Genomic DNA, 15,011 nt, shown 5'->3' with positions numbered 1-15,011 from the left:
GCTCGTTTTATGTATCAAATAAATAGAGTTTGTTGGATTTCATACATATTTAATATTTGATCTTTTTTAATAAATGAATTATGTAAAATTATAATTACTCTTTCAACTAATTCAAGGATTTGTAATTTTATGATTATATTAGAATAGTGCTCGGGGATTTAGCTGAAATGGGGTTAAGTGTTTGAGTTTATTTGGGATGATTTTTTTTAATTGAATTTTATTTATTTATTTAGTATTTTATATTGATTGAGAATTAAATTTTATAATTTATTTTGATATAAAAGTATCATTGGTTTCATGATTTAAATCATGAATTTGATAGATTAATGTCGATGAATATATTAAAGTTTTAATATTAAAAAAAAATATCATTAAATATATTATTATCTTAATATAAAAAAAAAATTCTGGTGTGTATTAAATTTTGAATTCAAAATTATTTTTTTATTAGAAAATATATTAGCAATGATTGTATGTTTTTTTTATGTTTAATTAAAATTAATTTGACTCGTAACATAACAAAAATATATTTTAATTTAATATATTACTAGATAGGTGACTTGCGCTTTGTCGTAGACCAATAATATAAAAAAACGATAATCGATCGCTACTAATGTGTTTTAAAAAAGGAAAAAAAATCTACATCCACCCAATTATAAGATAGAAAAAACAATGAGGTTAAGTAAATATTTGAAAACGTGGTTGTACCCGTGTTTCTATAAAAATTAATTTTTTTATTGTTAAAAATTAATTTTTTTATATGTTTTGGATCATTTTGATGCGATGGTCTTAAAAATACTCTCAAACAGGCCATAAATAAAAAATAAAAAAACATCATTTTAATGCATTTCAGGACGAAAACACTTTTAAAAACAATTGCAACCATACTATCAAATATACCATAAATAGTAAACAAATCTTAAAAAAAAATGTGACAACAATAACTATATATAAAAAAAGAATGCTTGTCATAAAAAAAAAAGCACAAGGCCGAATTCTTAAACAACTCAATGTTAAAGAATTTTTTTAAAATAAAATAAAACACCTCAAAATAACTTAAACTAGTATGTCAAACTCATGTTTGGATTATAAGATCGAACTAATTTTATAAAAATTAAATTAAAAAAATAGCTATGGTTAAATTCCCACAATCAAAATGTTAAAAACTAAAAAAAAAAAAAATTAATTTTATTATTTTAATCTATAATTAACGACTGTGTTGATTATAGTGGTTATTTTTAGATTTTTTTAAAAAATATTATAAAAACCAAGATGGTAATAAAGTGACGTGTCCCTCTCACAACGACAGCATTCTAGATGCATTCTAACCTCCTAAACCCTGATCCTCTCTATCTATCCACATCCCCAAGGGAGACAGCCGGACAAAAAAAGAGCCCCAAAGATGTCTCTCCTTTTGTTTGTTTAATGGGACCTCAATCAACAGCGACTTACAACTCAAAAGAATTCACAAACTCACAAGTGAGGCCTCCAAATGCTTCTAGAAGCTAATCGCTAAGCTCATTACTGACGTCACAATAATTATTTATCACTTTCCTTCTCGACAAGCTCCGTGGTAATTAATATCCTATTTATTTATTTTTATATGTTTTATAAGTATTTTTTAAAAATTATTTATTATTTATTTTAAATTAATTTTTTTATATTATCAAAATACTCTGAAAAATAATAATTATCACGATTCCAGCTTTACAATGGATGCTCCATTTCTAATCATTTCCTCAAACGTTGTCCACAACAAAATCCAATGGCTCAAGATCACAAGTGAGTCTCAACGATAGATCACTGGCTTCTAGAAACTCTGCCATGTGAAAGGACATAAATGGCCATGGCGTGAGATTGAGCATATCAATTTGTCTACGTGTTTTAAAAGTATTATTTTATTTTATTTTAAATTAATTTTATAATATTTTTAGATACTGATATTAAAAATAAATTTTAAAAAATAAAAATTTACTTTAATGTATTTCAAATAAAAAACACTTTGAAATATAATTATCATGATAATATCAAATAAGCTCTAAATAAACTTTAAACCTTACCAAACTCAATGCATATTTAATATTATAGTAGCTTTTATTTTTTTAAATGCTTTTAAAATAGAAAAAATTAAATAAATATTTTTTATATGCTTTTTAATGGTCTTGATGTACTAACATTAAAAAAAAAAATAACCTAAAAATATATTTCATTAAAAAAAAATCACCATAAATCTCATTTCTAGACACATTCTCAATATCTTTCTTAATTATCATAGTTTTAGTTTCAATCATTTTATACACCAACTTGTTTAATTTTAAGTGATTTGATGAATTGATTTATTTTTTCTTTGGTATGATCAAATCTAATAAGATTCGATTAGGTTAATTTTAAATATTTTTTTTAAATTAAAATAATCTAATGATCCAAACCATCAATCAAACCATAAATTCATCCAGTGCACAATTTGTCCTGAAGCTGGCTTTCTTGTTCCAGGCTTTCATACATGGATAGATATCGTTAATGAATTAGAACCTACTAATTTCTGCTTTTAAATACTTTTTAAAAATATAATTATTTAAAAAAATATTAAATTAATTTTTTTAATGATTTCAATATTAAAAATAATAAAATCAAGAATCATTATTTAGATGTAAGAGTGTTAGAGAATAATATAAATCATATATTGAAATTTTATTTAATAACTTAAGTTATTGGGTTGAGATGATTATTTGATATGGTATCAGAGCCTTAATGACCAAGCGGTCACGAGTTTACATATCACTATTTCCATTTATTTAATAAAAAAATCAAGCACAAGGTAATGTGAGCTTGTACAAGTTTCGAGTCCAGCAGGCTTTCACTTGAGGGGGCGTGTTAGAGAAAAATATAAATTATATCCTAGGACCTCACTTAAAAACTTAAGCTATTGAGCTGGGATGATTATTTGATATAGTACCAGAGCTTTAATGACCAAGTGGTCACAAATTCGAATCTCACTATCCCTATTTATTTGATAAAAATCAAGTACAAGGTAATGTGAATATGTGTAAGTTTTAAGCTCAAAAGTCTTTCACTTGACGAGGTATGTTAGAGAATAATATAAATTATATCTTGGAACCTCACCTAACAACTTAAGCTATTAGATTGAAATGAAAAAATAAAATTAAAAAAAATAAGTTTTCCGGTAAAAAGTATGTAAGAGAGAAGACATGCCTACCTTGAGGTATTAATAATTTTCAATAATCTACATGTCAATAATTTTCAATAATAAAAAATAAATTATATTTCTCTATATGTCAAATTAGAGTTACATAATACATATTTATAATAAATTAATCTTAACCATACAAGAGGTATTAATAATTCTCAATAATCTACATATAAGCCACCATATATCAGCATAATCAAGGGAGGGAAGGTCGAGGCTAGATAAATACATATAAATAATATTTAATATAGCTGCATGATTTATTTAAATATTTTTTTAAGTGAAATTATTTTAAAAAAATAACTGTTATTATAATACCAAAGACATGCTCTACAACTACAAAACAACCAAGAATCAGAAGTACAAAAGTTGGCAGGTGCTCAGAATATTATTTAAATGACTGAAACGACAAGTACCAGAAACTTAGAGGACCATTCAAGTAATTCGCCAAGTCCCCAGTGATGTCGAGCCCAATCTTACAATCTAATAAATCCATCCCATGGCCCGAAAGACAGTGGTTTGCAAAGCTGACCAAATCAACCAATAACAGCCATCCACATCAGAACAAATTCAAAGACCATAACGATCAGAATCTCTCTTTTATTTGTTTTACACTTCGACTTCTCCGTAACGTTCAACTTTACTGTTTCCCCTAACACAGCTCCAAGATTCAAAACGCACACTCCATCCATTTCTTCAGCTTAGGTTCTTGAAAAGCCTGCCTTGTGTAGCAGACATCTCGAGATTATTCAGAGCACACCCCGCGTGGGAGGAGGAGGAGGAGGAAGAAGAAGCTAGCAAAGATGTGTTGCGGGACAAAGGTGTGCATGATGTGCACATGTGTGATACTGGCGGTGATCTTGATAGGGTTAGTGTTTGGCTTTGGGATTTACAAAAATGGGTTTCATAAGTTGAAGGATGCAATTCATGAATGTGATTCTAATGGTTCACTTTGTGGAACTGGAAGGCCGTTCTTGGGTGTTGCAGCCCCTCCCGCTCCCTTCTAGGAGTCTTGTTTTTATTTTCCTTGTAGCAATTCTTTTTGGGTTTCGATTTTTTCATAGGCACTTGCATTAGTTTTCCAAGTGATTCATATCATAAAAATGCTTGTTTCTTGCTATTTAATTCTAGTCATTGTTGAATGGAACGATGTCTTATGGTTCTCAGATCTGTTTCATTGAATCTTACTCTTCTGATTTTGCAATTGAAAAAGATTGCAAGCCCAGCTGAATTTACAATGTTAGTATTGAAGATTTGTGACTTCCACTTATCACTGTCAAAATAATGTAAAAACTTCAAAACACAAAAATTAAAGTTTGACTTTTGCACAATCAATAAAATCAAACAGAGTTTATAAATTTTTGTAAAATATAAAACAAGTTTTTTATAAAATATAAAACAACCAACTGGTCGACTGACTACCTTATTATCTTACCTTATATTTTAAAATATTTGAGCTTTTTTATTGTTTATTTTATTTTTATTTTAATTGTGTTAGATATTATTTGCTAATTGTATGGAATAGAAAAAAATTTACCAGGTACAAAAAAACCAAGGCTCCAACTTTTTAGCATAAGAGAAATTTTGGCTGTCATCAATAACATCATCCATGGTCAGCAAAGCATAATTTCACTGATAGACCACGTAGGTCACCTCTGTGTTTCTTCCTCTAATAATGCTCTCTTCTAATCATTTGTATATATAAGGTCATTATCCGCAACTGTATAATGCTGAGGCGGAGAATGAGAAACCTCACATCTTGCATGAATTTAGCAACAAAATTGATTTTTGATGTACAGTTGGGTTTAAATGTTACTAAATGGAGATGGCAAAAAAGGCACAGCATGATGCTTGCGAAGTGACCAAGGATAAAAGTTTCCCTAGGTATATCCATTTGATCTATCTCCACTGCGCGCTGATCTCTTCTGCAATTCTGCATCATAATGTTGCATGGCTGCCTCGAGAGCCTGCACAAATGGTCTGGTCTGTGAATTCCAGCCAAAACAAAGGATGCAAATGCAACAAACCAATTGAGAATGTTTTGCTGGCGACTTGCGATTTTGGGAGTTGGCGAAACAGAAGAAAATTAGGGCATTCGTTAAGTTTTGCAAACAGAAGTTCGAAATTCCAATATCGATTGAAAAAAACTCAGAACGTTAACATTTCCGCCAAAAGAAGCATACCAAAGGCCAAAACAGATAATTAACAGCTATTTCCGCCAAAAGAAGCATACCAAAGGCCAAAACAGATAATTAACAGCTAAAATTTCAATGCATCAAAGCACCAAATCCTTGACTTAAATCGAGACATGGAAAGAAGTGCTGACCTGTTGCATTGGTCGAAGAAGTAGAGTGACCTGATGTCGAAGATCTGACTGCACAGATTCCTTCAGCTCCTGAGATGCAAGAAGAAAAGACATAAGAGAGAAGCACTTTAAAAGATTCGTGCACAACCCATAGAATAGCATGCTGGAGAAATGAAAATTACAGGTCACATGTATCCCGCAAGAGCCAAGGGCATGTTTTACAAATAAAAAAAATAATGGGATGCAGAGCACCTATATCTGAGCCAAGAGCTCCATGCAAAACCATGGACAAATATATGCTTGGTAAAAACTTAAGCAAAAGGTAATGGATACCCAACACCCATACTATGTACTTCGTTCATGTGAACCTTAATCAGATGCAAAATGTTTAACATAGAAATTGTACCATGCTAGACGTGAGACATCTACACAAAGATGCCCATGAATTTCTGTCACGAAGAACAAACAAGATAAACTTGAGATACAACTAGCTCCATTGAAGGATGGAGTTGGTCTACTACTAGCAGCATACACTGATAGTTAGCAGTTATCCTTCATACATTGCACTGATGGTCAAATCACAGTGACACCGTGTGCAAGGTGCCAGAAAGATGCACATTGAGACTTACGGTGTGCATGAATTTAAGATAGCTTAAGGGTATGCTTGCGACTCATGCAGTGTGGGTGATAAAATTGTGTTGTCACATAAAAGAAGAATGCTGAATGGGGGAATAAAATATTACACAAGGAGCTTATTGCCAAATTCACCTGTAGCTGTGAATCAATTTTTGACATTGCATCCTTCAATCTGCTTACCTGCAAATATTCAATGAACACAGATAGAGAGAGAATGGAACGATCAGATGGTGGTGCAATAAAAGAAATTCCTCTTCAAAGCAATATTTACTTTGGCCTTTGGGCTCCTGGGAACACTATTCCCAATCAACCTCATGGCAAGAGGAAATCTTGGTTCATGGATTCGTTATTTAGCTATAGTTATATAGTCGTTAAAGTTGTCCTTGCCAAAAGCCTAGAAGAGTCTGTTTCAATAATACCCTGCTCAATCCTGACACTAATCGTATGTTGCATTTTGTAGGTTCAAATATCATGCAACATTCTCATTGAAATTCTGAATCCAGAAATCAAAAGGAACAACCTCACTCAGACAAAAGAATCACAACATTTACCTTAGTATAAAGATAAGTAGTAGTTATTGGATATGATGACCAATAATGCTTCAATAACTCCTGAAGAGACGTCCAGTGCTGAAGGCAAGTTTCCACATGAACATAAGATACGAAACCAAAATCTTGCAATAAAACCAATAAGGTTAACAAAATAAAAACTAATAAACTAGCATTAACAGATATCGTACCATGGATGATCCAGTGCAAAGAATTCATTTTTTTTTGTGAAGGCAGAACAATATAAATTACAAACACTCACATATAGCAGCTCCTCTTTAATTGTATTTGGCAATGTGTCCAAAACACTTAGCCCATGATTCTTCCCAGTATCATATTTGGTGCTTGAGATATTGTGGGTCAAGACTGAAAGAACCTGCATCATAGTCACATGACATACACAACATCATTAACGACAATATGCATGTTTTCTGGTAAGATTTAGCAAACAAACAGCAGATAATTTAAAATATAAAATAGATTACCTTTACTGCAACTTCTGGTGTAATTATCGGATCGACCAATCCAGTGGTTTTTATGTGGGAAATGGAGTCCCTCAAAGAAGCATATGATTCTTCTGCACTCAGGATGCGTTTTACTGAATCAGTTCCAATACTGGTATCTCTTGAATTTTTAAGAGCAGTAGCTTGTTGAGAATCAAAGTAGTCCCTTGGATCCTGGATTCAAAAACATAAAATCACATATCTGAATCACAAAATTCTACTGCAGACAAATGATGGCGAGAAGACAATCAAAACCTTGATAGAAAGTGGTGCCAAAGGAAGATCACTTGACGCCTGAAGATCATCAATTTCCATCATTTTTGAAATCCTACTTAATCTGTCCTGGTTTGCATTCATATCAGTTTCTTCATTTGAAGCATTCTGTCCTGGCAACAGAAAAAACAAGGATGTTTTCATACATGACCAACTAGAAGGGGAATAAAGGGAAGCCAACACAAACCATACTAACCCTGTTTTGACTGTTTAAGTGCCTCTGCTACAGTCTGCGTGTCTTTTAATTGTTCCTCATCTACAAGATAACAAATCTTAATTTCACAAGAGTGTCTAGTTGTAAATTTCAAGGGACACAAACAGCAAACTGAACAAGAAATAGACACAAAATCATATTCATTGCATGCTTAAAGCACTTGGAAGCAAAATCAGATCGATGGAAAAATCTTACCTATAGGTGTTCCTTGAAGAACAACAGCGGCATGCCTGTTTAGCTCCTGCGACAGAGTTCTTATATATAGTTCATGCTGTGATTCAGTTATTTCCTTGCTACCGTCACGGACAATCCCATGATCCTGTATTTTGTAAAGTGCAACCAAGGTTAGAGAAGATAGATTTAAAAAAGCATACCAGAAAGTAGCATAACTACTAGATTTAATTCAAATCCATAAGGATGTTAAGAAGGGAAGAAAAAGAAATCCCATTGTGCTTATTTATTTATTTATTGAGACATTCCATTTTCATAATAATCTATCAACCTATCTGTCACTTTTTTTTTTATATAGAAAATTAGTATAAGATAATCAGAAAATACAAACTCTAGTCTTGTTTCTTAGTTGGAGTTTAAACTATAAGCTTACCATTTGAATTGAATAATTCATGAGGGAATAAGAACTTTCAAGAATATATTGTCTTAAAATGAAGGTAGGTGTTATCCAACTTACTGGAAGATGTGTATAATCATCCCCTTCATCAGCTTCCATGTTTAGAGTTGGATCAACACATCTGATCTGGAACAAAAAGTATCGAGCAACTCAATATTTCTCAATTCAGAATATAAAGACATAAAGATGCAAAAAAAAATAAAAATGTCAGTATTTAGAAACAAATATATTAAATAATCAACCAAGAATGAATACCTTCCGCCGAGTTTCACTAGCCAAAATATCATCAGGTTTCAGGAAAAGAGCAAGCTCCTCATCTTCAGCAGCTTCTGCTGCAGCAGCAGCTGCAGCATTAGCATTTTTTGCATGCTGGAGGTATTCTGCTCTACAATATTTGCTCCAGAAATCCCTTTCTGACATCTGGAGCACGGGGAAGGGAAAAAAAAAAAACACCAGAAAAGTTCAGAAAAGCAAAAATCTGAACAGTATTACGGCCTTGTCATGAAAAACACCCTTGAAAATTTCAAAAGTAGTTCCAATGCTCTCATTACCTTTTTGGGAACTAAATCCAAGTATGCTCGGTGTACTGCTGGTTTCTCTGCAAAAACCTGAGACACAATTTAATCATTAAATAAATGGATGAACAACAAAGTTATGAAATAGGTGGAAGAACATGGGAGCGGGTATACTCTACTAGGTAGGCTGTAGAATGTGATTTAGCATGAAGAATACCTTTTGGACCCCTAGTGAAAGTTTAATTAGCTAACAACTTTGTACTATCCTTGTTTTACATTTCCTAGAATTGTAAGTATTGAATAATCATGAGATATCTTACCTCACGAACAATCTCAGGAGTCAAAGTAAATGTAACTTTGTTTGTCTGGAATTCCAAGAAATAAACAAATGTAAGATTTCCACGTCCAAAAGGCCACAAAGAAAGTATATGAAAACAGATAAAATCTCCACAGCAAAGACAAACAGGTAAGAATTCATGCACCAGCATGTGCTCTCTCTCTCCTCTCTCTCTCTCTCTCTCACACACACACACACACACACACACACACACACAAACACAGAGAGGGTTGGGGAGGGATGAAGGGAGCTGTATAGTACTCGACCGTCTGTTGATGGCTTGGTGTCTGAAAGCACGAAACTTTTAAGGCCTGTCCGTTGTTTTGACTTTTTGCTGAAGTTCCCACCAAGCAACTTCTGCAATTCGATTTTAGGAGGAACGCAATTAAATATTCCTTAATAATGCCTTTTACAACCAGAATGACAGCTTCAAGGCTGATGGTTTCCATCAGAGAAAACATTAAGATTTAAACTGATAAAAACAGCAAGTTCAAATACTAATGAAAAACAACATCATGAAAGCAAGATAATCACACATACATGTTCAAACGACACTAACCTTCCTAGTTGCCCAAAATTCAGCTTCTGTCAAGATACCATCACTCACGAACCGCTTATGAAGGTTCTGCAACTCACTGAATGATGGATTTTGGTGGTCAAATGAATCAAGGAGATAAGAAAATCAGCTCAAAAAAAAAAAAAAAACTGATGCATTTAGCATAAAACAATCTAGTTATGATGATAATAAATCAAAGTACAGTAGCTAATATAGTGTGGCCAACAATTCAAATAGGACAATCACCATGGAATGGATGAAATAGACATGGATAAAAAAAAAAAAAAATCTTAGTATGCTATCTCATTAAGGGAAAAATTCGGTTATGTCCACCACCTTTTCACAAGTCTTCAGAAAATATAAAAGCATTGGTTTCTGAACTCATTTCCCATCATCTTTCCATGCTCTTTTCAAATTTCCGTCAGACACTCTTAAACTCCAAACTACTCATTTTATGTTCTTAGTACAGATTACACTACTTCGCCAAATAAAAAGGATCAACAGTAGTTAGCTAAAATTTGATGGCAAGCACTGCAAATACCATGAAAGGCATAAAATTTGATAGCTAAAATTTTATGTTCTTACACTACATCCATGCTCTGTTCAAATTTACCTCAGACGCTCTTAAACTCCAAACTCCAAACTCCTCATTTTATGTTCTTAGTACAGATTACACTACTTTGCCAAGTAGAAAGGACCAACAGTGTAGTTAGCTAAAATTTGATGGCAAGCACTGCAAGTACCATGAAAGGCATAAGTCTTGTTCTTTAAATACAAGTAGATAGACAAGTTCCTTGATCCTTGGTAAGTCATCAAATCTTTGTTAGCAACTTATATTTTTTATACAGCTAATGTTGTCTTTCTCTGATTGCTTTGAAGGCATAGAATAGCTAGTGTGAGTGAATATCTATGAACTTGAGGCTAAGTTTTCTTTCAAACAATTCTTGTCAAAAGATATGTTTTTCCTCCTTAATTACTGATTAATTGAAAGAATGCAGATCTTGCAATATAGACAAGTACAATCTCCCTTTGTAAAGGCCACATAGCTGTGTATGAGCATGTACCACCATATGTACACTCTTTTACCATTATACATATTTCAAGGAGAAAATTAAAGAGATTCACGTTATTATAAAAGAAGCTGGCTTGATTACCAAGTAGTCACCAAAAGGATTCGTGCTATAATTGCTCTATATCACAAGTTTGAATAAATAAATTTACCTATTTTCTCGCAGCATATTCATCCGCAAAAGCAATTCTTCAGTGCTAGGTTGTTCAGAAGGAACTTCTGAAGTGTCTATAGTCTTTGGTGTCTCTCCAGTCTTCGAAAGGGCTTTGCCTATTTACAAGGCACCAAAACCATAGCTTCAGAAGAAGCCCACACAGGATTGACATATTATTATGATTATCGGTAGTCTAAACACCAAGCAACAAAAAGTTTACAAAAATTGTAAGAAAGCTGAAGACTCTGACAAGTTCCATTGAACAGAGAGCAAAAAGAAGGCAAGGGCTTAGATAAACTTATTATGATGTCCCAGAGTTAGCACTAATAGAAGGCTATCCTTTAAATCCATCAAGAAAGTGACATTGGGGTTCCTCATCAATCAATCATTAGGATGAACAGAGAGATACAAGTTTTCTCTTTCTCACATGAACTCGACAGTGCAGGCATATAAAAAAAGATTCAAGTTATTGCAACACTATGAATAGAAACTGGACAATATTATAAGCTTACAGAAAAAAATACACAACAAATAAACAACATTAAGAATGTACTCCGTGTCAATAAGGAGGTGACAAGCTGAAATATAAACCTCTTGGGACAGATTTGGAATACTGTTATGGGAGAGAAATGATTATATTTCGTATTTCGGTGTGATTAGTCAAAAATAAGAGATCCTCCACATTAGCAATTGATTGCGTTGTTTCCAACAATTTATATAATCTAATACAAGATTCCATGAAAGACAAGGGATGATTCTTCTCCCCTAAACCCTTCTTTTTACTCTACCTAACAGAAATCTAAAATACCTAACATGATACAACTTCGTATGCATGTTTTTAACTTGCATCTAAAAACCCCCTTTCCATGCATTCAATTCCATAACAACCAAACCTGCTACAACCAATAGAATCGAACAACTCTTACACCAAACTCCATAAGCATATAGCTTCAAGGGTGTAGCAGAAGACAATTGACAATTTGACAGCTTCTTTACAAAGAACACCATTTCACCAAGAATTTTACTTCTACTGTGAAGGTTATCAATATGAACTTATCTGAAGCAGCCTCAAAAGGGAAAAAACAGCCTCTGGGAGGGATTTAACTTTTCAAATAGCTGTAAAAGGAAAACCTGGCAATCTCTATTGAGATTAACTCTTAGTCAAGACCTTGTAAATGACTTAATGGTAAACTTGACACTTAAGATGGTCACCACTCTCCATCTTCACACACCCTCCTCTGCTGCTATAGTTTTAATGCTATAATCCACTTGAAAAAAAATATCACAGAAAGTTTCAAATATCAAGCTCCCTCACAAGCAACATTCAAAAAATATTGCTTTCAGAAATATCCAAGCATAAGCTCAGTAAGGGGGGAAATGGTCCTTATGAAGGGAATTGCCACACCAAATATCACAGGAAAACATGATCCCCCTTTCCCACATGCAAAATCCATGTAGGAGAATTCTTCCTCTGCTCCACAAAACAATATCTCCTTGATGACCATAGAAACCCACCATGTTGATCTAGTTCCATATTTGACAGTTTACAAACCATCTTTAAGCACCACAAACCATTCTTCAATCACTATTTACCTCAATTATGTATCTTCAAAACCACTTATCAAAAAGGCTTCGTTGAAAACAATGGCAATTTGATAACAAATCCCCCAAACTTCAGAGGGACTCAAGGCAAGATAGTGCATTCATCCATTGTAGCCAATAAAGTCAACAGCATTACTTTGCCTGAACTATGTAATCACCATAGTGTTTACTACTGCAAATACCATTAACTTTTTCAATCCATTAATTGCATTATCATTGCAGATTAAAAGGTAACCAAACAATCAAAATAGAACTGCAGTCACTTGCTATTACATTATAGTTCTGGTTATAATATACTAAGCACTTGTATCATTACAAGACGCTAACAAATCCATAATAAATCATAATCTCTGATCAATAGTAAATGCATCAAAGAGAAACTAGAAATCAGCATCATCTCTACACTTGAGAATCGAGACTTACCTACACACTCTTTGCAAACGTGGAGATCATCATAACTTTCAAACTCAAATATGTAACTCACACCCTACAACACCAAAAAAAAAAAAAAAAAAAATTAGTACAAAATCAACAAGAAGAAAAAGAAAAAAAGAAGAAGAAAAAACTAACAATCAGATACAATTCTATAATATCCAACACGGGTACCTGACTCGAAGTGAGATTAAGCATTGGTGCTTTATTTGATCCCTCCTTCGTGTACTTATGATCTACACATTCAATGTACATAAAAGAAACATAACCCGTTACACCCAAAACAAACTTGATACAAAAAATCCCATTAAAACAAACAAAAAAGGGAAAAAAAAGATAACAGGTTCTTTACTTTTAACGAATCTAAACTCCATATTAAGCTTTGTAGCTGAATTAGGACTATTAGGTTTGAACATCAACCTCTCCAAAGTCTGCACCAAAACCAAAAAAAATAATCAATGCATTCAAGTTCCAAAATTTGATGATAAAATCGAAAACCCAGAAAGGAAAAGTAGTGAAAAGTACCAGGAATAATCGACCAGGAGTGCCAGGGTCTTTCACTGAACTCTTGAACTTGACTCGTTTTGACACTTGCCCGCTTGCCATATTCACTTGGATATTGCAATTCAATCCGCTGAAAATAATATGTGATCAATGGAGGATTTGTGACCGGAGAGGTTCCACGGATCGGCGGGAATGGTTGGTCGGAGATGCGGTGACAGGTGTAGTGGTAGTGTTCAATGGAGGAAGTAGGAGTTGAAAGGGATAGGATGGGTGTGTGATCGGCTATAGGGACTATAGCTAAGCTAATTTTAGCTACGGAGCCCAAATTGTAATAATGGGTGTCAATTTGCCTAACAAGTAACAATACAAGCACAGGGTTTCCTTCAAGACTCTGCCAAATATGGGTAGGTTACATTCTAAGGTCCCTCAAGTTGTACATTTAGATCTCTTTAGTCCTTTTACTGAAGCTTTGGGCATATCAATCCTCATACGCTTCCTTGTGGTAGCACGTGATCCCTTCATGACTCCATCCATCTTACTTGCATGCATACATGTGAGCTACGATGGCCAAGTCCAATCCATATTGGGTATCTAAAATACTTAATTTATTGGGCTATAAATCCATTGACAAGTGGATTTATTACTCTCTCTCTCTATATATATATATATATATATAGAGAGAGAAAGAGAAATAATTAGTTTTTAAAGTATTTTTTATTTAAAAATATATTAAAATAATATATTTTAATTTTTTAAAATTTATTTTTAATATTAATATATTAAAACTAACTTATAGATCAAACAAACACTAATTGCAATATAAACCAGTAATTATTATATGTTCATAAATAAAGATGAATATATTTTTTTATTATTAATATGGAAATATTTAGATTAGCTTATGTTTATCTTCACTATTAAACTTAAAAATTTTAAAGTTAATAATTATATAAATTTCTAGTTTTTAAAAACACTCAAATGTGATCATTATTTAATATCATCAAATGTGAAAATTGATCAAATCCAAACAAGTAAGCCAAAAGTCAAACTCGAACATTAGGATCCGGCGAATTTAAAGAAGAGAAGTCACTGAAAGAGCCCACACAGGTGAAACCAGACAGGTAAAAAGTCCTGGAATACACTAAAACAAAAAAAGAGCAACAATTGAGACACCTGAACATGAATCAATGAAGAATAAGATCAATGGCCTATATATTAAGTTAGCAGAGAAACATGCTGGTTGAATTTCAAGAATTTTGAACCTACCCTATTGACTATTCAGCTGGTGATTTTATGAACTCTGGCGAAGGATTAAGCAGTGAAAACGGGTTGTCTGATCTCCGAAGCTCGTACCATCCGCTGGAGAATTTTGATGGCACGAGCAATGAATTATTCCCAAGTCTTGCCATCCCTGTATCATGAGAACTTTATCCAAAGAAACCATAGGTATCTTATGAACAGGGAAAAAAAGGCACAAGTTTTATCTCATCAAACTAGTTTTCCATTAAATCAGCTTACTTTGGATAC

At 32.9% G+C, this 15,011-nt stretch overlaps 1 protein-coding gene across 2 annotated transcripts; it reads right to left on the bottom strand.

Annotated features, from left to right (window-relative positions):
- Positions 1–4,951: 4,951 nt before the first annotated feature.
- LOC118040098 (general transcription and DNA repair factor IIH subunit TFB1-1) lies at positions 4,952–13,834 on the bottom strand. Of its 2 annotated transcripts, XM_035046963.2 has the most exons (20): positions 13,506–13,834; positions 13,333–13,411; positions 13,155–13,216; positions 12,972–13,035; positions 10,945–11,062; positions 9,727–9,802; positions 9,429–9,524; positions 9,151–9,195; positions 8,867–8,923; positions 8,571–8,735; positions 8,376–8,441; positions 7,883–8,006; positions 7,670–7,729; positions 7,456–7,586; positions 7,183–7,374; positions 6,960–7,073; positions 6,701–6,778; positions 6,282–6,329; positions 5,535–5,603; positions 4,952–5,175 (listed from the first exon to the last, which is right to left on the bottom strand). In XM_035046963.2, the coding sequence occupies exons 1-20, from the start codon at positions 13,584–13,586 to the stop codon at positions 5,089–5,091; spliced, it is 1,812 nt and encodes a 603-aa protein (XP_034902854.1). In that variant the 5' UTR covers positions 13,587–13,834; the 3' UTR covers positions 4,952–5,088. The 2 variants fall into 2 exon arrangements, 1 of the variants encoding a protein (XP_034902854.1); XR_012170392.1 differs by lacking the exon at positions 4,952–5,175 and having other exon boundaries at positions 6,701–6,822.
- Between the last annotated feature and the right edge of the window lie 1,177 nt (positions 13,835–15,011).

This window comes from Populus alba, chromosome 7 (genome assembly GCF_005239225.2).
Source record: "Populus alba chromosome 7, ASM523922v2, whole genome shotgun sequence".
Lineage (NCBI taxonomy): Eukaryota > Viridiplantae > Streptophyta > Magnoliopsida > Malpighiales > Salicaceae > Populus > Populus alba.
Note: the sequence above shows the minus strand (reverse complement) of the source record. Positions and strands in the feature narration are given on the sequence as shown.

Bases quoted from the DNA above. Each gene is read 5' to 3' on its own strand.
- LOC118040098 (XM_035046963.2), bottom strand. From the start codon at position 13,586: ATGGCAAGCGGGCAAGTGTCAAAACGAGTCAAGTTCAAGAGTTCAGTG. The intron at 7,074-7,182 runs GTAATCTATTTT...ACTATGATGCAG, and splicing joins CACCAGAAGTTGCAGTAAAG to GTTCTTTCAGTCTTGACCCA. The intron at 6,779-6,959 runs GTGAGTGTTTGT...ACTTGCCTTCAG, and splicing joins TTAAAGAGGAGCTGCTATAT to CACTGGACGTCTCTTCAGGA.